The sequence below is a fragment of the Cibotium barometz genome, chromosome 33, assembly GCF_041138505.1.
Source record: "Cibotium barometz isolate CiBa-2024 chromosome 33, ASM4113850v1, whole genome shotgun sequence".
Taxonomy (NCBI): Eukaryota; Viridiplantae; Streptophyta; class Polypodiopsida; order Cyatheales; family Cibotiaceae; genus Cibotium; species Cibotium barometz.
Window position 1 is genome coordinate 50,318,480 of NC_141078.1, and position 25,231 is coordinate 50,343,710.

Below are 25,231 nucleotides of genomic sequence, written 5' to 3' on the forward strand. Positions count from 1 at the left end.
CTACAATGGAGGTCTTAAATGGCTTGTACTCTTTGCCAAGCCCATTCAGACAGACACTCACCAAATCATCAGTCCTCCACTGATACATTGATAGACCCAAGGGATTCAACAATGCCCTGGATCTTTAAGGCATGTTCATTGATGGACTTGCTTTTCTTTTCCACAGTACGTAACTCTTGCTTTAACTGCAACTTCCATGCCTTTGTGTTAGTCTAGAACATCTAAACCAAATTCTACCATGCAACTGCTAGAGTGTTTGCATCCTGTATGTGTAATCCTGTATGTGTCCTGTCATAGTGTCTGTGACACTAATTAAAAGCCAGTACATGACTTTTCTTGCACCCTGATTCCAATCCTTGAATGCCTTTATATCTACAGGAGTGGCATTCTCCTCAGATAACTCTGGAGGCTCCTTATTGTCTCCTTCTACATAATGCCAAAATCCTTTACCCATTAGGAAATTGGTCATTCTGAACTTCCAGGCATGGAAGTTATTCTTATCCAGCTTCTCACTAACAATCTAATTAATTCCATCAGACATGTTTTCTTGCAGCAATCAAATAACCTGCAAATAGACAACTTCTGTATGCAACCTGTAATATACAACAGTATCTCCTGTAACTGTTGTGCTCTGCAGGGCGGTACTTCAGCACAGCCTCTGTGTCACACCAAATGTGACCGGAGTACATGTACATACACCCAATATCAACAATACATGTGCAAACCCTGTCTGCACTCCCAAAATGCACTGCTGCACTGCAATAAATAACCAAATTTCGAGCATAAACAGTTCTCTACCAGAACTTCCAGAAAATTACCGAAAATACCCTTTGCAGTGACAAAATGGACCCGTAACGCGCCCGAAACGCAATATCAACAATACATGTGCAAACCTTGTCTCTGCACTCCCAAAATGCACTGTTGCACTGCAATAACCAGATTTCGAGCATAAACAGTTCTCTACCAGAACTTCCAGAAAATTATCGAAAATACCCTGCAGTGACAAAATGGACCCGTAACACGCCCGAAACGCAAATCTGGTTGAAAAAATATAATTTTTAATAGAACAATATACCTACCCTATAGCTCCTCTCCCACAAAGAGAGCTCCTCAATCAGAGATATGTAGCTCCTAGAGCTACTGATGGGGTGTTGTACCTAAACCAAGAAGGGGAAAGAGATGATGGTGCTCTTACCCGCGTAGTACCGCTTCCTTCCTTGCTTGTTCTTGCCTCTTGCTTACCTCCTTAGCTGTCACACAAACCACACTCTAATACCATAAAGAGAATGTGGGGGAGAGGGAGAGCTTCAAACCCTAGCAAGCAAAACACACATACACAAGAGAGAGTAAGACACAAGAGAGAGATGGGTAGCTGAATTTTCTTCTATCTTCTTCTTCTCTACTCAACCAACATAACATAAAGATAAAAGTACACACTATATGGGTTTAGTACTCAACTACTACAACATACAAGACTCGGTCCATAATGTGAACCTGACTAAATGAGCTGGTGCTATAACTATGCCAGTCTCTAGTAATTCAAAATGGCTATCACACAGCCTATACTCCCACTAGCCACATATCACCCATAATCTCACCAACCATGCCAGTGGTGTAGATACAGAAGCTATCACCCAGGTGGGTCATCAATGTCCGGCGTATCACTAGTTGAGCTCGATATCTCAACACTCCCCCTCGAGCAGCTCAACTCCACACACTGCACTCCAAGTAAGCTCCTAAACCTGTGGAGCTTCTATGTGCCCTATGCCTCGTGAGAAGACGCCAGCCACCTAATCCTCTGTGCTGACATATACCATATCTACATCTCCTGCTAATAGAACCTTCTACCTCACAAAGTGATAATGCACCTCAATGTGCTTCGTTCTAGCATGATATACTGGGTTACTGGCCAACTTTATGCTGCTCATGTTGTCACAATATATGACAACTGCCCTATCCACGGGCTCTCCCATGACACCAACAAGTAGCTTCTGAAGCCAAGCTACCATAGCAACACCCCTGTACTATGCCTCTGTACTCGACACGGTAACTGTTGGCTGCTTCTTACTGCTCCAACTCATAGCAGCACTCCCAAATAAGAACATAAAACCACTGGTAGATCTCATGTCTGTAATACTACTACCATCCCAATCAGCATCTGTGTACCCATTCAAATGTATCTCTGTACTAGCCTCATAGAAAAGTCCATAATCAATTGTGGACTTTATATACCTGAGGATCCGTCTAGCCGCATCCAAGTGTGGCTTCCTAGGGGCCTGCATAAACAGACTCACAAGTCCAACAACATAGCTCAATTCTGGCCTTGTAATGGTCATGTAGATCAAACTACCTATGCACCTGTATGTAGTGGGGTCCTCCAAAAGCTCACCTGTATCTACGGAAAGCTTTGTGTTCTGCTCCAATGGCACTGAAATAGGCTTACAGCCTGTCATACCATACTTGGACAACATGTCCAAGCCATACCACCTCTGCAATAGCAAAATGCCATGAGGTGATCTCACCACCTCTATGCCCAAGAAATACCACAGCTCACCCAAATCCTTCATCTCAAACTTCTACTTCAAAAGCATCCTGACATCATGTATGTCTACATCACTATCACCAGTGATAATCAAGTCATCCACGTAGATGACTAATAGCATCCATGTATATCTGTCTTTTTCACATATAGTGAAAAATATGCATTGGATATCTGAAATCCAATGGTAACAAGATACTCCCCGATCTTGTTTGACCATGCTCTGGGTGCCTACTTCAAGCCATACAAGGCTTTGTGTAACCTGAACACAAAATCTAAATGTGCATCACTCTCATAACCTGGTGGCTGCATCATGTACACTTCTTCTTGCAAATCACCATGCAAGAAAGCATTCTTTACATCCATTTGATGTAGAGACCAACCCTTCGCTGCTGCAGCCATAGACAGCTCTCACGGTTGCCATTCTTGCAACCGGGCTGAATGTCTCCTCATAGTCTATGTCCTAAGTCTGTGCATAGCCCTTGGCAACCAATCTTGCCTTGTACCTGCTCGCTGAACCATCAATATTGTGCTTCACTTTATACACCCACTTACATCCAATTGCCTTCTTTTCCTTAGGCAAAGGCACTAACTCCCATGTTGCATTTGCATCCCAATGCTGCCATCTCCTCATCCATGGCATCTTCCCATTTCTTATTTTCAATTGCCTACTCAAAGCCAGTGGGCTCAACCTCCTGTATTGCTTTTACCATGTAAGCATAATGATGGGCTGTGTATCCATCATATATCAACCTGTCAAGTATCTAACCCTCATAGACCTGCATAGACCTAACAGCCCTGGTTCTCCTTACACCAGGAGTAACCACAGACGGAATTCCAAGCTCCTCATCAAGGCTCTACTCAGAGCCACTAGAGTCACCATCCACATATGAGTGACCTACTGACAGATCAGGCACAAAAGGTTGATCTACCTTTTCCTTCCCTTTCTATGATACATGTGTACCTGCATCATTCCTCAACCTACCTAACATTGGATCCACTGCTCGAGGACTCCCCAGGTGTGATTGCTGCTCTACATGTGGTGCAACATCAGCACTTCTTACATCTTCATCTTCTATTGCCTTCACTACTACTGGTGCATACCAGCTACTCATCTCATTGAAGACAACATCTCTGCTTACTCGCATCTCACGAGTGGTAGGGTTATAGCATCTCACGAGTGGTAGGGTTATAGCATCTATAACCTTTTTGCTCCATAGCATAACCAATGAAGATGCATTTCTCTGCCTTTGGATCCAACTTTGTTCTCACTTTATCAGAAAAAGGTACATCTGGTCTTATGCCTGTCAACTTCTGTTCAGGAGTCATACCATGAACAGCCTGGGTAGCAGTGGGTGTCCTATTCATAATGTGCACAACAGTTGCTACTACTGCTTCTACCCAAAAGTAATGTGGCATATTCTTTTTAGCCATCAAGGCACGTGCCACTTCTGCAATGTGCCTATTTTTCCTTTCTGCAACACCATTATGTTGCGGAGTGTACCAGCACGTAAACTGCCTCTTGATTCCCTGCTTTCTCACGAAATCGCTAAACTCATTCGAGAAACATTCTCCCCCACCATCTGATCTTAGGCATTTTATTTGCATGCCTTTTTCCTTCTCGACCAAGGCTTTAAATCTCTTAAACTGAGCAAACACCTCACTTTTCTCCTTCATGAAATGAACCCACACTTTCCTAGTGTGGTCATCAATGAATGTAACATAGTACTTGCAACCTGCAATTGTTGCAATCTTGGTCAGTCCCCATACATCTGAATGTATGACATCCAATGGCCTTGTACACTGACATGCTTTTCATGTGGGAAAGTATGTTTGGCCTGCTTACCAAGTTGGCATGCTTCACATACCTTATGCATACCATCAACCTTAAACTTTGGTAAACCTGTAATAATATTTTGGGCCTACATAGACGTCAATCCACTGTACATTCACATAACCAATGCGCTTGTGCCATATGTCAATATCTGCAACAATGACACATGTTCCATGCGCAAACACGGCTGCCTTTATCTCAAGCATGTTCACATCCGAAGTAAACATCCTGCCATTTCTGTTACCCTTTGCAACCAAGCAATGCTTATTTTTGAAGTCTTCCACAAAACATACTTGGTGGTGAGGATCAAACCTCACTTGTTGTTTTGCAGACCCTGCTCAACCATCTATCCGACAAAAACCAGGTTCTTTGTAATATTCAGAACATGAAGTACATCAACCAAGTACTTCATTTTGCCATCGTGTATAGACAATGGCACTTTACCAACATGCACAATGGGATGCATAGTATCCTCACCTGTTTCTACATAACCTAGTTTTTTTATTTTTTGCATCTCTAAACCACTCAACATGACTAGTCATGTGGTTAGAGGCACCAAAATCCACATACTGTAAAACTTGACATCCTGACACATCCCCTGTTATGGAACTAAGCATGTGCTGCATCACAGATAGCTGCTCACTTCTGTCATCACCTCCATGTTTGCTAGATGATACAGAGTTGCCTTGCTTGCAACTTCCCACTTTTAATGTCATTCTGCTTTTTATAGCAGTCCTTTGCCATGTGTCCTGGTTTGCCACAGTAATATCACTCTATGCTATTTGCATTTTGATTTCTTTGCCAACCACCTCGGCCTCTTTGGCTCCCCCTACCTCTAGACTGGCCTCTTCCACCTGTGTATGATTGCTGCTGTGAATCATTGGACTATTATTGTCCAGAATTCTGATTTCCTTATCGGCCACCACCTTGGCCTCGACCACGGCCTCTACCTCTTCCTCTACCTGAATTAGAGTAGAAGGCATGTTTAGATGTGTTCTTGCTTTGTGTGAAGAAGAATCCTCACCTAAAGCCTTCTCTTCTATGATCAGCATAGATATCAAGTCTCGAAAGTTGGGAATATTCTCCCTTACTACAATGGAGGTCTTGAATGGCTTGTACTCTTTGCCAAGCCCATTCAGACAGACACTCACCAAATCATCAGTCCTCCACTGATACATTAATAGACCCAAGGGATTCAACAATGCCCTGGATCTTTAAGGCATGTTCATTGATGGACTTGCTTTTCTTTTCCACAATACGTAACTCATGCTTTAACTGCAACTTCCATGCCTTTGTGTTAGTCTAAAACATCTAAACCAAATTCTACCATGCAACTGCTAGAGTGTTTGCATCCTGTATGTGTAATCCTGTATGTGTCCTGTCATAGTGTCTGTGACACTAATTAAAAGCCAGTACATGACTTTTCTTGCACCCTGATTCCAATCCTTGAATGCCTTTATATCTACAGGAGTGGCATTCTCCTCAGATAACTCTGGAGGCTCCTTATTGTCTCCTTCTACATAATGCCAAAATCCTTTACCCATTAGGAAATTGGTCATTCTGAACTTCCAGGCATGGAAGTTATTCTTATCCAGCTTCTCACTAACAATCTAATTAATTCCATCAGACATGTTTTCTTGCAGCAATCAAATAACCTGCAAATAGACAACTTCTGTATGCAACCTGTAATATACAACAGTATCTCCTGTAATAACTGATGTGCTCTGCAGGGCGGTACTTCAGCACAGCCTCTGTGTCACACCAAATGTGACCGGAGTACATGTACATACACCCAATATCAACAATACATGTGTAAACCCTGTCTGCACTCCCAAAATGCACTGCTGCACTGCAATAAATAACCAGATTTCGAGCATAAATAGTTCTCTACCAGAACTTCCAAAAAATTACCGAAAATACCCTCTGCAGTGACAAAATGGACCCATAACGCGCTCGAAATGCAATATCAACAATACATGTGCAAACCCTGTCTCTGCACTCCCAAAATGCACTGTTGCACTGCAATAACCAGATTTCGAGCATAAACAGTTCTCTACCAGAACTTCCAGAAAATTATCGAAAATACCCTGCACTGACAAAATGGACCCGTAACACGCCCGAAACGCAAATCTGGTTGAAAAAAAATAATTTTCAATAGAACAATATACCTACCCTGTAGCTCCTCTCCCGCAAAGACAGCTCCTCAATCAGAGATATGTAGCTCCCAAAGCTACTGATGGGGTGTTGTACCTAAGCCAAGAAGGGGAAAGAGATGATGGTGCTCTTACCCGCGTAGTACCGCTTCCTTCCTTGCTTGTTCTTGCCTCTTGCTTACCTCCTTAGCTGTCACACAAACCACACTCTAATACCATAAAGAGAATGTGGGGGGGAGGGAGAGCTTCAAACCCTAGCAAGCAAAACACACACACACAAGAGAGAGCAAGACACAAGAGAGAGATGGGTAGCTAAATTTTCTTCTATCTTCTTCTTCTCTACTCAACCAACATAACATAAAGATAAAAGTACACACTATAAAGGTTTAGTACTCAACTGCTACAACATACAAGACTCAGTCCATAATGTGAACCTGACTAAATGAGCTGGTGCTATAACTATGCCAGTCTCTAGTAATTCAAAATGGCTGTCACACAGCCTATACTCCCACTAGCCACATATCACCCATAATCTCACCAACCATGCCAGTGGTGTAGATACGGAAGCTATCACCCAGGCGGGTCATCAATGTTCGGCGTAGCACTAGTTGAGCTCGATATCTCAACACTCCCCCTCGAGCAGCTCAACTCCACACACTGCACTCCAAGTAAGCTCCTAAACCTGTGGAGCTTCTATGTGCCCAATGCCTCGTGAGAAGACGTCAGCCACCTGATCCTCTGTGCTGACATATACCATATCTACATCTCCTGCTAATAGGATCTTCTCCCTTACAAAGTGATAATGCACCTCAATGTGCTTCGTTCTAGCATGATATACTAGGTTACTGGCCAACTTTATGCTGCTCATGTTGTCACAATATATGACAACTGCCCTATCCACAGGCTCTCCCATGACACCAACAAGTAGCTTCTGAAGCCAAGCTACCATAGCAACACCCCTGTACTATGCCTCTGTACTCGACACGGTAACTGTGGCTGCTTCTTACTGCTCCAACTCACAGCAGCACTCCCAAATGAGAACATATACTAGCCTCATAGAAAAGTCCATAATCAATTGTGGACTTTATATACCTGAGGATCCGTCTAGCCGCATCCAAGTGTGGCTTCCTAGGGGCCTGCATAAATAGTCTCACAAGTCCAACAACATAGCTCAAGTCTGGCCTTGTAATGGTCATGTAGATCAAACTACCTATGCACCTGTATGTAGTGGGGTCCTCCAAAAGCTCACCTCCTGTATCTACGGAAAGCTTTGTGTTCTGCTCCAATGGCACTGAAATAGGCTTACAGCCTATCATACCATACTTGGACAACATGTCCAAGCCATACCACCTCTGCAATAGCAAAATGCCATGAGGTGATCTCACCACCTCTATGCCCAAGAAATACCACAGCTCACCCAAATCCTTCATCTCAAACTTCTGCTTCAAAAGCATCCTGACATCATGTATGTCTGCATCACTATCACTAGTGATAATCAAGTCATCCACGTAGATGACTAATAGCATGATCCATGTATATCTGTCTTTTTCACATGAAAAATATGCATTGGATATCTGAAATCCAATGGTAACATACTCCCCGATCTTGTTTGACCATGCTCTAGGTGCCTACTTCAAGCCATACAAGGCTTTGCGTAACCTGAACACAAAATCTAGATGTGCATCACTCTCATAACCTGGTGGCTACATCATGTACACTTCTTCTTGCAAATCACCATGCAAGAAAGCATTCTTTACATCCATTTGATGTAGAGACCAACCCTTCGCTGCTGCAGCCGTAGACAGCTCTCACAGTTGCCATTCTTGCAACCGGGCTGAATGTCTCCTCATAGTCTATGTCCTAAGTCTGTGCATAGCCCTTGGCAACCAATCTTGCCTTGTACCTGCTCACTGAACCATCAACATTGTGCTTCACTTTATACACCCACTTACATCCAATTGCCTTCTTTTCCTTAGGCAAAGGCACTAACTCCCATGTTGCATTTGCATCCAATGCTGCCATCTCCTCATCCATGGCATCTTCCCATTTCTTATTTTCAATTGCCTACTCAAAGCCAGTGGGCTCAACCTTCTGTATTGCTTTTACCATGTAAGCATAATGATGGGCTGTGTATCCATCATATATTAACCCTCATAGACCTGCATAGACCTAACAGCCCTGGTTCTCCTTACACCAGGAGTAACCACAGACGGAATTCCAAGCTCCTCATCAAGGCTCTACTCAGAGCCACTAGAGTCACCATCCACATATGAGTGACCTACTGACAGATCAGGCACAAAAGGTTGATCTACCTTTTCCTTCCCTTTCCATGATACATGTGTACCTGCATCATTCCTCAACCTGCCTAACATTGGATCCACTGCTCGAGGACTCCCTAGGTGTGATTGCTGCTCTACATGTGGTGCAACATCAGCACTTCTTACATCTTCATCTTCTATTGCCTTCACTACTACTGGTGCATACCAGCTACTCATCTCATTGAAGACAACATCTCTGCTTACTCGCATCTCACGAGTGGTAGGGTTATAGCATCTCACGAGTGGTAGGGTTATAGCATCTATAACCTTTTTGCTCCATAGCATAACCAATGAAGATGCATTTCTCTGCCTTTGGATCCAACTTTGTTCTCACTTTATCAGAAAAAGGTACATCTGGTCTTATGCCTGTCAACTTCTGTTCAGGAGTCATACCATGAACAGCCTGGGTAGCAGTGGGTGTCCTATTCATAATGTGCACAACAGTTGCTACTACTGCTTCTACCCAAAAGTAATGTGGCATATTCTTTTTAGCCATCAAGGCACGTGCCACTTCTGCAATGTGCCTATTTTTCCTTTCTGCAACACCATTATGTTGCGGAGTGTACCAGCACGTAAACTGCCTCTTGATTCCCTGCTTTCTCACGAAATCGCTAAACTCATTCGAGAAACATTCTCCCCCACCATCTGATCTTAGGCATTTTATTTGCATGCCTTTTTCCTTCTCGACCAAGGCTTTAAATCTCTTAAACTGAGCAAACACCTCACTTTTCTCCTTCATGAAATGAACCCACACTTTCCTAGTGTGGTCATCAATGAATGTAACATAGTACTTGCAACCTGCAATTGTTGCAATCTTGGTCAGTCCCCATACATCTGAATGTATGACATCCAATGGCCTTGTACACTGACATGCTTTTCATGTGGGAAAGTATGTTTGGCCTGCTTACCAAGTTGGCATGCTTCACATACCTTATGCATACCGTCATCCTTAAACTTTGGCAAACCTGTAATAATATTTTGGGCCTACATAGACGTCAATCCACTGTACATTCACATAACCAATGCGCTTGTGCCATATGTCAATATCTGCAACAATGACACATGTTCCATGCGCAAACATGGCTGCCTTTATCTCAAGCATGTTCACATCCGAAGTAAACATCCTGCCATTTCTGTTACCCTTTGCAACCAAGCAATGCTTATTTTTGAAGTCTTCCACAAAACATACTTGGTGGTGAGGATCAAACCTCACTTGTTGTTTTGCAGACCCTGCTCAACCATCTATCCGACAAAAACCAGGTTCTTTGTAATATTCAGAACATGAAGTACATCAACCAAGTACTTCATTTTGCCATCGTGTATAGACAATGGCACTTTACCAACATGCACAATGGGATGCATAGTATCCTCACCTGTTTCTACATAACCTAGTTTTTTTATTTTTTGCATATCTCTAAACCACTCAACATGACTAGTCATGTGGTTAGAGGCACCAAAATCCACATACCGTAAAACTTGACATCCTGACACATCCCCTGTTATGGAACTAAGCATGTGCTGCATCACAGATAGCTGCTCACTTCTGTCATCACCTCCATGTTTGCTAGATGATACAGAGTTGCCTTGCTTGCAACTTCCCACTTTTAATGTCATTCTGCTTTTTATAGCAGTCCTTTGCCATGTGTCCTAGTTTGCCACAGTAATATCACTCTATGCTATTTGCATTTTGATTTCTTTGCCAACCACCTCGGCCTCTTTGGCTCCCCCTACCTCTAAACTGGCCTCTTCCACTAATGTATGATTGCTGCTGTGAATCATTGGACTATTATTGTCCAGAATTCTGATTTCCTTATCGGCCACCACCTTGGCCTCGACCACGGCCTCTACCTCTTCCTCTACGTGAATTAGAGTAGAAGGCATGTTTAGATGTGTTCTTGCTTTGTGTGAAGAAGAATCCTCACCTAAAGCCTTCTCTTCTATGATCAGCATAGATATCAAGTCCCGAAAGTTGGGAATATTCTCCCTTACTACAATGGAGGTCTTGAATGGCTTGTACTCTTTGCCAAGCCCATTCAGACAGACACTCACCAAATCATCAGTCCTCCACTGATACATTGATAGACCCAAGGGATTCAACAATGCCCTGGATCTTTAAGGCATGTTCATTGATGGACTTGCTTTTCTTTTCCACAATACGTAACTCATGCTTTAACTGCAACTTCCATGCCTTTGTGTTAGTCTAAAACATCTAAACCAAATTCTACCATGCAACTGCTAGAGTGTTTGCATCCTGTATGTGTAATCCTGTATGTGTCCTGTCATAGTGTCTGTGACACTAATTAAAAGCCAGTACATGACTTTTCTTGCACCCTGATTCCAATCCTTGAATGCCTTTATATCTACAGGAGTGGCATTCTCCTCAGATAACTCTGGAGGCTCCTTATTGTCTCCTTCTACATAATGCCAAAATCCTTTACTCATTAGGAAATTGGTCATTCTGAACTTCCAGGCATGGAAGTTATTCTTATCCAGCTTCTCACTAACAATCTAATTAATTCCATCAGACATGTTTTCTTGCAGCAATCAAATAACCTGCAAATAGACAACTTCTGTATGCAACCTGTAATATACAACAGTATCTCCTGTAACTGCTGTGCTCTGCAGGGCGGTACTTCAGCACAGCCGCTGTGTCACACCAAATGTGACCGGAGTACATGTACATACACCCAATATCAACAATACATGTGCAAACCCTGTCTGCACTCCAAAAATGCACTGCTGCACTGCAATAAATAACCAAATTTCGAGCATAAACAGTTCTCTACCAGAACTTCCAGAAAATTACCGAAAATACCCTTTGCAGTGACAAAATGGACCCGTAACGCGCCCGAAACGCAATATCAACAATACATGTGCAAACCCTGTCTCTGCACTCCCAAAATGCACTGTTGCACTGCAATAACCAGATTTCGAGCATAAACAGTTCTCTACCAGAACTTCCAGAAAATTATCGAAAATACCCTGCAGTGACAAAATGAACCCGTAACGCGCCCGAAATGCAAATCTGGTTGAAAAAATATAATTTTCAATAGAACAATATACCTTCCCTGTAGCTCCTCTCCCGCAAAGAGAGCTCCTCAATCAGAGATATGTAGCTCCCAGAGCTACTGATGGAGTGTTGTACCTAAACCAAGAAGGGGAAAGAGATGATGGTGCTCTTACCCGCGTAGTACCGCTTCCTTCCTTGCTTGTTCTTGCCCTTGCTTACCTCCTTAGCTGTCACACAAACCACACTCTAATACCATAAAGAGAATGTGGGGGAGAGGGAGAGCTTCAAACCCTAGCAAGCAAAACACACACACACAAGAGAGAGCAAGACACAAGAGAGAGATGGGTAGCTGAATTTTCTTCTATCTTCTTCTCTACTCAACCAACATAACATAAAGATAAGAGTACACACTGTATGGGTTAGTACTCAACTACTACAACATACAAGAGTCGGTCCATAATGTGAACGCGACTAAATGAGCTGGCACTATAACTATGCCAGTCTCTAGTAATTCAAAATGGCTGTCACACAGCTTGTCATCCCACTAGCCGCATATCACCCATAATCTCACCAACCATGCTAGTGGTGTAGATACGGAAGCTATCACCCAGGCAGGTCATCAATGTCTGTCGTAGCACTAGTTGAGCTCGATATCTCAACATCTTAACCAAAGCTACTTCTATGTCAAACTTTGAGGATCCAAACATTACAATAATTTGGTCTACATCCTTGTAGCCCAGTAAGGGTCCCCATCCCATAGATCTATAATATGATAAATTCCCACACTCGTCTTTGCGATCCTAACTTGTCGAGGAGGGGGGGGACAAGGGAGACTACCAAATATTACACATCGTCAACGAATTGCCAAGCGTATTGGATCCTTGAAACTCCACCAAAAGGGGGGGGAGGGACAAGGGAGACTACCAAATATTATACATCATTAGGGAATTGCCAAGCGTATTGAATCCTAGAAATTCCACCAAACGGGGGGGGAGAAGGGAGACTACTAAATATTATACATCATCAAGAAATTACCAAGCGTATTGGATCCTTGAAATTCCACTAAAAGAAGGGGTGGTGTGCTGAGATGTCAAGCACAACATGAGCTAACACTCATGATGTGCTTGGGTGATCGTTCCATCTTTAAACCACTAGCACGTTTGGTAGTTAACATATGATGGATCTTTGCCAGTAATTCTATAGCTAGACTATACCTACCTAGTCCAACCGAGTTATGGCATTTTTATCTTGCCATCTCACCTGGACCTCTTGTACATAGTACTCTAGTACTTATGTTGGTTTTCACTTATCTTTGGTAGACCTCTTTTGAGAGCAACAAGAAGAAGAAGATTTTAACCTTCTATCTTGGTGTGTCTTATCTATTGTTGTGTGAGTGTATATGTGTGTGTGCTTGCAAGAGCTCAAGGTCTCTCTCCTCCACAAATATTTTCATGGTATCAGACCTCAGTTCAGGCTAAGGATCTGAGCGGAAAATGTAAATAAAGCTACGCAGAGGCAAAGGAAACGGTACACAAGTAAGATGATTATCATCTCTTCCCCTTCTTGTTTTGGTACGACACACCCTCCTCGATAGCTCCTAGGAGCTACACTGAGGAGCTATCTTTGTAGATGTGGAGGTATCTGTATGGTACGTAGTCCTTTGTATTGAAAATTTTACAACCAAATTTATATTTCAGACGTGCTTAAACCTCCATTCGGCCACTACCACTACAAGGTGCATTCAAACACTTCTGGGAAGTTCTAGTTTCGAACTATCTCTGCCGCCCGAACTTTGGTTATTGTAGTACAGCAGTGCATTTTGGGTGTACAAAAAGTGATTCCACATGTATTATTGATTGTGGGTGTATATACATATACTATGGTCACGTCTTGTGACATACAAATTGTGCAAAAGTACCGCAATAGGAGTTATAGAGCAAATACTGTTGTGTTGCAGGTTGCATACAAAAATTGTCTGTTTGTAGACTTATGGTTATTGTAAGCAAAGGTGTCTGACAATATCAACTAAATTATCAATAAGAAGCTTGAAAAGAACAACTTCCATGCATGGAAGTTCAAAATGACCAATTTCTTGTTTGTGAAACCAATCCGACAAGGTCTCAATGGCCCATTACATCAACTGGTAACTAAGCCCATCTATGAAGATCTTAAAGACCAGCCACACAATGTAGCTTTCAAACAAAAGCTCTCCAAGGTACTCCCATCCTATCGGACAAGAGGAGTAAATACACACTCCAAAGGTAGGTAAAGTAGCTCCATACTCTATTACACATGTTGAACAATTAGGCATAACATCATCAACACTTCATGTATGTTTGGTAAACTTAACTTCAAACTTAATTATCACTAAGGACCTCATTTTGATATTATTATGAATCTTAGAACGATTGATTTCTACGAACCATACTTTAAGATTACCCAAATCTTAGAAGAACACGAAAGAGGGTCTTAAAGAAAATAAAGCTAATTGCTTTACCCTCTTGTAAAACCTGGAGCGGTCCAATGAAACAAAATCGGACTATAATATATATTGTCGCGATGAGCAAGACTAATTTTAGTATATATTGTCCCTCTTGTTGGTCAATCATAATCTATAATTGTGATACAGTAGGTCCCTATCTTCCATCATTCACTCATGGTGAGCAATAAACACTTGCAATTTCATGCGAGTCAAGCTAGAGTTTCGGCCAAAGGAGAAATAACATCCTTGTAGAGAGAACTATTTCATTGGTAACACATAACTACTATTGTACACACACCTAGAGCCAAAAATGCCAAGCTAGACTCCCTCATATCCTCCCAAATTCTCGTGGGCCCCACACATGTGAGGTATCAGCCAGTCTGACACCTTATTACCACTTAAAGTCCCTCGTACGAACTCCCAATGTACCGCAATGCACGAATCATAATAAGCACAAATGTACTGTAATGCACGAATCATGGCCCTTGCCCGACCATGATAGTTGGCTAATTGTTGTAAGGGGAAATCGGCTCCACCCACTTGAGTGGGCCCCGGGTGTGTACGAAAAAAAAAATAAGCACATCGAGTTGGGCATCTGCATCTGAATACGATTATTTCAAGTAAAATACATCTACTCACCGTGACATGGTGACCCCTCTGCGCGGCTGCTCACAAGGTATGGGTAACCATAACCATGTCTAGCTGCCAGCCAATGGTGAGCAGAGGGAAGGTGTTGACCACAAGGCGGCCGTGCTGTGAGAGTTGTCCGCCCCTTGCCTTCGCTGGTGGACACCCAGCTGGGATGAGCCTTACCATTGGCCTGAGCTGAAGCGTGCAGCCTCATAAGTAGCTTCCCCTCTAGTGCCCACAATCGAGTAGCACAGGCCATATACGTCCCAACAAGAATCTCCGTGCACCTGTAGGAATGCAGGGCCGAAGAGAGGTTCTGCCGAGCTCCTTTGCTTCTCCTTCAAACCCACAAAAAATGGGATGTTAAGGGAGTTGACAAGTGGGTGGTGAATAGTGATGAGAGCGCCATCGGAGAAAACTTTCAGCATCACATCCTCCATATCCATAGCTTTGAAAGCACTCTCTTTATCTCTCTCTCCCTCTCTCTATCTCGTATAAATTCACAACAAACACCTTCCACAACTGAAAACCTCTACTGATCCAATGCTTAGACAAAGCAAGCAAGAAACCCTCTGTTCTCTCCTCATTCAGTTCTCTCACCCACAGTTCTATGCAGAAAAATAGAAAAACGAGAAGAAGAGAAATAATATAGATTTTCAACCATTAAAAAGTAATCAAGAAATCTTATCTTGTCAAGAGTAGTTTCACACGCAAAAGAGCGAGAAAGCGTCCGATTTGGAACTGGGCTCTGATACACCAATGTTACATCGTGGTAGTCACTGCCATAGCGAAGGAGGGCTCCGAGCTCTAGTCATCATCATCCAACCATAGAGGAACGTGGATAAGTGTCCACACTACCGGGCTTATATAGTGGCATGCCTGCCCACACTAGCCCGCTGATGACTGCCCACGATGCTCTGACCCGAGTGCCTCACCCTTGAACCCCGAACACACTCGCCACACACGCTCTGGCGTGTGGACGTCATGTTCAATTGAGCTCACTAATGGGATACTCATACATGCCAGATATCTATATCGGCTATAACACCTACACTATGTGGTGCAAACACAACAACTTTCACCTCAGGCATGCTTATATAAGTAAACATTATGCCCACTCTTTTTACCTTTGCAATTAAATGACATTTATTATTGAAGTCCTCAACGTAGCAGCCCTCAGGGTTAAAGCGTACCTGCAAACCTTGCTCAATCATCTATCAACAGAAACCAAATTCTTTGTTATGTTAGGCACATGAAGTGCATTAGCGAAGTGGCTCATCTTGTCACCGATGGCACATTTCTAATGTGAGCAATAGGATGAGCCATCTCTTCCCCTGTCTCTACATAACCTCATTTTTTTAGATTTTTGACATCTCTAAACAACTCACCATGACATGTCAAGTGGTTAGAGGCTCCTAGCTCTACATACCATACATTACTCACTGCTTGTGGATACATCTGCAGTCATTGAATTCAACATGTTTTACATAACAAAAAAACGCTCACATCTATCTTCAACCTTCTTGCTTAAGTATGCATAATTATTCTGTTGTATCTTGCCACTTTTATGTCACTCTGCTTCTTGTTTGCGACATTGTATTGTAAAGTGACCTAGTTTGCCATAATAAAACCAATCCTTTAAACTTGATCCCGATTGCTATCTTTGCCAATTTTCTCGGCGTCTTTGGCTCCCCGTACCTTGAGACTAGCCTCTTCCAATGAGTATTTGAGGCTATGGAACTTGCTATAGTTCTTCTAAGATTTAGGTAATCTTAAAGTATGGTTCATAGAAATCAATGAGTATTTGAGGCTATGGAACTTGCTATAGTTCTTCTAAGATTTAGGTAATCTTAAAGTATGGTTCATAGAAATCAATCGTTCTAAGATTCATAATAATATCAAAATGAGGTCCTTAGTGATAATTAAGTTTGAAGTTTACCAAACATACATGAACCTGGATGTTGATAATGTTATTCCTTTTTGTTCAACATGTGTAATAGAGTACGGAGCTACTTTACCTACCTTTGGAGTGTGTATTTACTCCTCTTGTCCGATAGGATGGGAGTACCTTGGAGAGCTTTTGTTTGAAAGCTACATTGTGTGGCTAGTCTTTAAGATCTTCATAGATGGGCTTAGTTACCAATTGATGTAATGGGCCATTGAGACCTTGTCGGATTGGTTTCACAAACACTCGAATAGTATTTGAGGCTATGGAACTTGCTATAGTTCTTCAAATTATAGCATGTTGAACTTTGAAATAGACTATGCATGGTTCGTCTAGTGCAAACACCCATGGGTGCGTAGTCATCCATATGCTTGAGATTTTGTTTCTCAAGGAGAGGAAAAGAGCCTGCTTGTGTGTCACAGTGAGCTTCATGCTCATTTGATGGTATGGGGCATCAAATGTTCATGAAGGTCATGGCGGTCATGGTGGTATGGGACACCAAAGCTTATACGCATAGATTGACCCTTCGATTGCTTGTACGCTTGTTCCATAGTGATCAAGTGTTTGGACAAGATTGAGTTTGAGACTCACTTATAGCCTTTTGTTGGGAAAAAATCCAATGACAGAGTTCGGAGAAGCTCTGTGTAGCGTAGCCATGATTAAATATTAGTACTGACAAAGTGGTTTCTAGTTTGTGAGTGTTATAGAACCATTGGTGAGCAATGATACTAGTATTGTTAGATGGTTGCAATATGTGGGGGATTCCCTACAACTTTTGGCGCGAGTATAAGTCACCTACAACACTCGTGTTCAATTTTGAATGCATGTTTGGTTGCTACAGTACAAATCATGGAAGTATGGAATGACTTTCATGAAAAGGAAAGTAAATTCTTGTTTTACTTAGACTATTTAGTTTTGCAAAGTTCATGTCCTTGTAGAACCTACCAGTTTGCAAGGCACTGAAAAATGAGTGAATCATTACCAGTATGTGAAGGGATTGCTACCTAATTAAAGTGAGAAGTACTTCACTCCAGACGAACATGGTTATTCATTGTCATTGGATCCAACATAGTTTTATAAACCATGACTATGTTTGTTAGAAAGAGTTCTAAGCTGAAGAGCTTAGCAAAGTATTCTAGCATGTCTGACGAGTTTAGGACTGAACATGGTGGTTCAAAAGTAAACTCAAGGTTTGAAGCTAATCCAGAGAGATTAGAGGCAAACCACACTAGATTTGATGTTAATCCGAAGTGATTACACAAATCTTGATCTTGACGCTAGTATAGAATGTCTAGCAATTATCTTGATCGTTTTTTATACTTTGACATGGTTTTGTTGTATGCGCATGCACTTTCCAACAATCATCGCCTTCCTCGTTAGAAAGGTGTACTAATCCAAAGTGATTAGTCGAGGTTTCTATGAGAAGAGTAAGCACTGATCTTGAGCGATCAGACGAATCTCTTGGGTTATGTATCGAGATCGAGTGCTCACGGATGGACCCTTCATGCCCGCTTGACCTTGTGTCAAATGGAGGTGATAAATTTATCGAAAGAAAGTGATAGATTCATTTAACCGATATATGTGTTGACTTCCAAAACAAGCTCAAATTTTATGAAAAGTCACAAACCTTAAGTGCTTGTTATTCTAGATAAAGTCTTAACCTTGTCAATTTGGTGTTAAACCAAATTAATAAGAGTGTTCAATCTGTAGTTAAGTAGGCGTGATTGTTTTCACGCTATGCTCAAGCATGGTAGATGACCAAGAGTTGGTATCACAATGTTTTAAGCAACTTGTTTAGGAACTTTGCTGTTTATATTCACACTAAAAGTTGAAGTCTAAGGCTACTATCACGGCCTAGTAAGACTCATGGTTAGATACTTATCGTAGAGTTTAGAGATTGACATGTTGAGTGAATGTCTTTGAATCAACAACAATTGGATGCTAGAATACCCCATACTTTGTATGGTAGTACCAAAGATTTGGAGTCAATCTAGATGAGCACTTCATAGTAAGTGACTCAAGCGTCTTGTTAAAGATGGCTCTGTGAATATTTCAACTCGACAAGGATGTATCAACGAGTACGGAGTTGCTTGTAAAGAGTACAAAGTTACTTAGCCAAATTGAAAAAGAATTTGATATTTAAGATAGACGCAAAGTCCAACTTTACCAAAAGACATAAGAGGAGTCACTTGTACAAATTTCTATTTTGTAATTAATATATTTATGAAGTACGTACAAGAGCGGTTATTTTTTGTTATCGGTTACAGTCAGGTAGTATATTACCACCTATGGATAGGTAGTGCATTGTCATTGTCATAATCGGGAGACAACAACGATTCGTTATACGCCAAACTTCATGTTGGTATTGAACACAAATAGATGTTGTGTTATTCATATTATTGTTCGTCTACCAGTGTAAGGTGTGTTGAAAGTATACCTAATCTACATATCGTAGCATATGTATATACAGACTGAACAAACGATAAATAATTTCTCATTTATACTTACATATATACAAACAAGGTAAGAATTCCTCATTTATATTACTTAATAATAAAATATTTTTCATAATTAAAAGAGTTTACGATTTTGTTTCACCTAGTAAAGGTGACCTATGAGACCACACTTGTAGAGGTGTCTGGATGGTACCGTTAGCTTTTGGATGTGACCATAGATAACCCATAAACATGTCCATAGAGACATGGTTGGCCATAAAGACATAGATATGTATTGCCAAGCAACCAAAGTGGTTGTAAGAGTAGACATGTGGATAGGCATGTACTTACTTGTGAGATGAGAATGGTACTCTCATTGGTGCATATTACCCTTGCAAAGTGGTAGCTAGAGTAGACATGTGGATAGGCATGTATCTACTTGTGGGCTAAGAATGGTACTCTCATTGGTGCATGTTACTCTTGATTTTCTAGTGGTGCATAGACACTATACGTCACATAGATATTGTTTATGTGAAAGTCATCTCCGTTTACAAGATGTGTAAATTGTTCTTGGAAGAATGCAAAAACTTTTGGAGACAAGAAAATGTAACTATCCTTAGACTATGCGTCAAATCAATTAAACTTCACCACATTATAGAACAATTTGCTAAAAAGTAATAAGAATTTATTAAATTAAAGTCCATGTGAAATCTAACCACAAAAGAGAAATATCTTTGACTTTGTAGAACATGCAAAGGGAATCCTTGAATCAGTATGGTGGAAAGACCTAGGCCAAGTTTTTCAGATTATACTTTTGCTGAGGCAATCTGTACATAATTAGATTTTCTGTATTTCAACTGCTAGGTACTTGGCAATTTCAAGTTGTTTTTAAGTTTTCAGTCATCGCAGCATTTGTTGACATTTGATGAGAATTGCTAAGCTAGAAGATTTTTAATTTATTTTTGGCTACTCAATTGAGTATTCTTGGCATCTTGCAGTGTGCCATGGCTTTTCCATGCAACAAAGAAGGTTGGCCACCAGGCGGCCGGTGAAATGAGAGCCTCCTAATGAAATAAGCAAAGCATGTTATGCACACCAAGTGTTCAAGGAGCAGGATAGCTCATGGCACCCCTTGGTGCAACGATAATAGAGTCCAGTTCTTGTTTCACACCTCCTGCAAGATATACTTCCCATGGAGGATCCACTATCCCTATGTTCTTAGTTCTCCATAACATTAGTCCATGCGAAAACAGGTATTCTGTTTTACCCTTACAGGCTACTTGTGCTTAGAATGTAAACGGCCTCTCTTGCTTTCTAACGCTTTGAAATTATACAACAAGAAATTTATATCTTGAAAATATCAGGTCAGGCCAACGCAAAAATTAATCAGCCAAATTAATGTAAGGTAAACAACGCAATCTATTCCTAAATTATTTTCTTTGAACAGTAAACCTAAAGGGCAAAAGGCAGGCAGAGGCGCAAGAGCTCAGATTCGCCTTGTTTTCTACAGCCTAGTATTCTCCAACGATTCACCACGGGCGGCTGCTGTGCGGAGCAGGCGGGGTAGGACCCCACGAGTTCCAGGCGAGAACAGGCAGCGCGTGGGAAACCACACTAGGAGTCACAGAGACAATATCGAAACATCACAGCCCTTGCGGCGGAACCACCAGGGCGGCGGAAGAGCAGGACACCTACCTCCACTTCACCTGCCATGGGAACCCCAGGGAGCTGCTGCCACTGTCGTGGGGATAAAGCCCTTGTTCTCTCTCTGAAACACCATCATCGCCGTAGAACGACAGTTTTGAAAGGGCCATCTTCATCGGCGGAGAAGGTGCACACAGCTCCCCTTGCCCCTCCTCCAACCTCAGACTTAAACTAATGAGTTATGGGTCGGATGTCGCTAGGTTTCTTTACTTTATAGCCTAGGGTTTTTTCAAAGGCAAAGTACTCAAAATCCTTAAAATTGTTTTTTTGTTTTTAATTTCGAGAGAGAGAGAGAGAGAGAGAGAGAGGATGGATACACTAGAAATTAGAATGCTGTCGCCATCCAATATGGGCACAGGTAGATTCGAACCCCAAACCTCCACCTTGGGAGCTGACTACGCTGCCGCTAGGCTATAGCCCATAAGGCAAAAATTCTTTTGTTTACTTGTGCAAGGAAAACTTGAAATACATCTCTCCTCCCAGATTTTGCCTTGCCATCTCTCGCATCTAATTGCTCCCACCTGCCCACTACCATAGATTGTGCAATGACCAATCATTTGAAGTCCCTGGGAGAAAGAAGAAGAAAGCTAAACCAGAGAAGGTGAGGAAGGCTACATTTGAAGAGCAGTGGAGCTCCTCCATGCTTGATAGGTAGGGTTCTATTTAAATTAATAGGATATATGTCCATAGTTATGGGGCCAAATTCAACCTTACGCCCCCAATTGATGGTGGGTTCCTTTGTTCTTAAAATGTCGGTGACGCAAGGTTTCCCCTTGTTGGTGCCTATCTCTTGTTTGCAATAATCTCACAGGGTGTTGAACAAGGAGACTACCAAGTATTATACATCATGAAGGAATTGCCAAGCATATTGTATCCTTGCAATTCCACCTAGTTCTCTTCGATTCTTTAATGAGAAACCTTGTAGGGCATCACTATGTGAATAGTTTTCTTCCTCACTTAAATGCGAAACCTTGCATCACCATGGGGCATTGGAGAAAACCTTATCAATCCATGAAAGACCATGCCATTTTTTCAGCGCACTATACCACCATGAAGTGAGTGAGCTCCTTTAGCATAACCCCCATCCACTTAGATAATATGACAGTCTTATGGGTCTTTCTGTCAAGAATCCCTACGCCTCCTTCAGCCTTAGGTCTACACACTTTGTGTCAACCTTTGACTTTGCACTCTCATCTAGTCATATCAAATGACCTTTTTTTATGACTTTGCACTCTCATCTAGTAATATCAAATGAGTCATCCTCTATCAGATTGTTTAGCCTATACATTTAAGGTTGTTACACTTTGAACCTAAAGCTTTTGCAAACAAGCTTTGAGCAATAGCGAGGGCTCTCTTGACATTCTCATTGGAGGCCCCAAGAAACAAAAAAGAGAATCATTTGCAAAGCACATAATCAACCCTCACTTAATTACGTGCCTTTAATTTGGTTTTGCTTAGCTGCTAGATGAAAAAGGATTCAAAGGGCCTCGAAAAAGATTAGGGAAGGAGAGAGAACTTAAGCTCTTGTGTAAGCACACACACACTCACACAATAATGGATAAGACACACCGCAATAAAAGGCTGAAATCTTCTTCTTATTATTGCTCTAAAAAGAGGTCTACCAAAGATAAGTGAAAATCAGCATAAGTACTAGAGTACTATGTACAAGCGATCCATAATGTGAACACGCTAAGTAGGTGAGCTGGCAAGATAAACTCGGTTAGACTAGGCAGGTGTAGTCCAACTGTATAATCACAAGCAAATATCCACCGTGTGAGTTGGCAAGATAAGTATGCCATAACTTGGTTAGACTACGTAGATGTAGTCCAATTGTAAAATCACTGGCAAAGATCCGTCATGTCAGCTACCAACGCATCAGTGGTGTAAAGTTGGAAGAACCGTCACCCATGTGCGTCTCATGAGTGTCAACTCGTGTTGAGTTTGACATCAAAACATAGTCCCAATTCCAAGCATAGTGCGGAATCTACGAAGCTTCTCTGCTCCCAAGGACTTGGTGAAAATATTGGCTACCTGCTCCTCTCTACTGACATACACAAGTGTTAGCCTTTGAAGTCGCTGGTGTGAACAACCCTACACACGAGCACTTTTTACCCTATGCCAGAGGGGTTTTTTCCTGTGTGTGAACATGTGTTAGCCACATCAGTCCTAGGGCTAGGGTTATTTGTACTTTGTACTCCACTCATTTGCTATTATTATCATCGAGTACTTCCAACTATGGCTTCTGGTTTCCTTCTTGCTCTCTGAGCTCGATTCGATTGTGTGTGTGTGTGTGTGTGTGTGTGTGTGTGTGTGTGTGTGTGTGTGTGTGTGTGTGTGTGTGTGTGTGTGTGTGTGTGTGTGTGTAGAGCATCTAAACCCACATTCAACATTGGTATTAGAGCAATGTTCAACATCTCGATTTCAAAGCATGTGTTCCCATTTAGTTGTCGGCACCTGCCACCACCAGCGTTAGCATCTGCTTTCGCCTCAACTTCATGCTATTAGCCTTGACGTCTCTCCTTTGTTGGCGTTTACCCGTGCTGGTCCTCACATTGGCCTTGATGCTTCTCCTCATCATTGGCTATCACGGGAGTGAGATTTTTCAGAATATTTTATCATGGGAGTAAATCCAATTAATTATGTGTGATGCATGGTTTATGTGTAAAGCATGGTAGTGAATGATTTCCATTTGTTATAATTATTTTTGTGAGTGATTCCAAAGTAATTGTGATCTAACATTGTGGATTATGTTTATAGATCATGGGTTCAAGACAACCAAGGTGGACATTAGACAAGATTATCTAGCCAAGCACATGTGTGCTAAATATTTAACTTTGTATGGTTTGGCCCATTGTACATATGTTGTTGGGCAAGGATTATTTTTTTATGAGATGCTTTAAAAGCATTGAACTAAGGTTCAATTTTATAAAAGCCCAATTTCGGAAAAGCTATGCTATTTATGGCTCCAAGGGCTAAATTTATTAATATGATTAAAATACCGCGTGTGGGAGTGGAGCCACACACGTCGAGGGGGCACCCAGTCTTGTGTTGATGGTGATATTATTCTTTCTCTCTTGCCTTATGTTATGCATATTTGGCTCTACAGATTTTTAATAACCCTATTGAACAAATTTTTAGATGGCCGGTATGCTGGAGCGACGACGAAAAACGTTGCTTCGTCATTATTGAGACTTCAGTTAATTTCTTTCAGAATAATATTAAACTAATCATGTTTTTAGAAAAATTAGGGGTAGTAGATTACTATCTTCTTAGACCAACTCACCATTCTCTAAATTATGATTTCACTTTGTATGATTTTATTCAAAAATGTAATCTACTCAGTCTCTTTCTACCCCATCGAAAATTTTGTGACAAGGCTTTCAACAACCAGAGAATGATACCTATACTTACTAACTAATAAAATTTTCTGTTTGATCAGTTAATATCCTCTTTTTCAACCCGACAAATTATAAGATAAGTATTTTCTCATACCTTGAACAGTTTATAAAATATTCTTCTATATTTTTCAAACATTTTGATTTTTGCAGCTTGACTTCGACAAGTTTTAAGTTAAGTTTTCGTATCTGCATTCTAGATTAATTGTAAGATTAATTAAATTATGGCATGCCTATTTTGTGTCATCCAAATCAATTATTTTTACAGCTCGACGAATCAAATTCATGCGAGCTAAGTCCTTCACTACTCTCTCTATTTAATTTGAAGATCATAATAATTAAATCTTGATTTATTGTTTCTTCAAATTATTAATTCGTTAAAAATTATTAGATCGTATCCTTTAAAATCAAAATAATTTTCGTTAGTCATTGTTCAAATTATTACTTTTTCTGTGGATGATTAATGCATTTACATGTGCAAAATTAATTATCTTAATGTTTATTTTCTACTTTTTAATTAAAAATTATTTGAAAAAAAATTTATAGTTGCATGCTAGCAAAATTCAATTTTAGTTTCTAAATATTCTCGATTAATTTTTAGATTTTAAAGGTACTATAATAAAATTAGTAAAAATAGTAGATAAAGACAAGTTATTCATTAAGTTGTTGGAAAAGTACTCTGAAAATCAAGTTTTGTATCACTCGATGGTATCATGCATGATAAGGTAAGATTAAAAGTAACCATCAAGTCAAGATTACAAATTAAAGTATCAATCACAAGAGAGT

The 25,231-nt window shown here is 41.1% G+C and overlaps 1 protein-coding gene across 2 annotated transcripts; it reads left to right on the top strand.

Moving 5' to 3' along the window:
* The first annotated feature begins 20,114 nt into the window (after positions 1-20,114).
* On the top strand, positions 20,115-24,223 carry LOC147619685 (uncharacterized). Of its 2 annotated transcripts, XM_086773594.1 has the most exons (5): positions 20,115-20,210; positions 20,345-20,599; positions 20,711-20,751; positions 20,857-21,177; positions 23,808-24,220. In XM_086773594.1, the coding sequence occupies exons 2-4, from the start codon at positions 20,588-20,590 to the stop codon at positions 21,116-21,118; spliced, it is 315 nt and encodes a 104-aa protein (XP_086629720.1). In that variant the 5' UTR covers positions 20,115-20,210; positions 20,345-20,587; the 3' UTR covers positions 21,119-21,177; positions 23,808-24,220. The 2 variants fall into 2 exon arrangements, 1 of the variants encoding a protein (XP_086629720.1); XR_015261919.1 differs by lacking the exon at positions 20,711-20,751 and having other exon boundaries at positions 20,794-21,177; positions 23,808-24,223.
* The last annotated feature ends 1,008 nt before the right edge of the window (positions 24,224-25,231 follow it).

Coding starts and splice junctions, on each gene's coding strand:
- LOC147619685 (XM_086773594.1), top strand. Junction 20,752..20,856: donor ATCAGCCAAATTAATGTAAG/GTAAACAACGCA, acceptor TGTTTTCTACAG/CCTAGTATTCTCCAACGATT.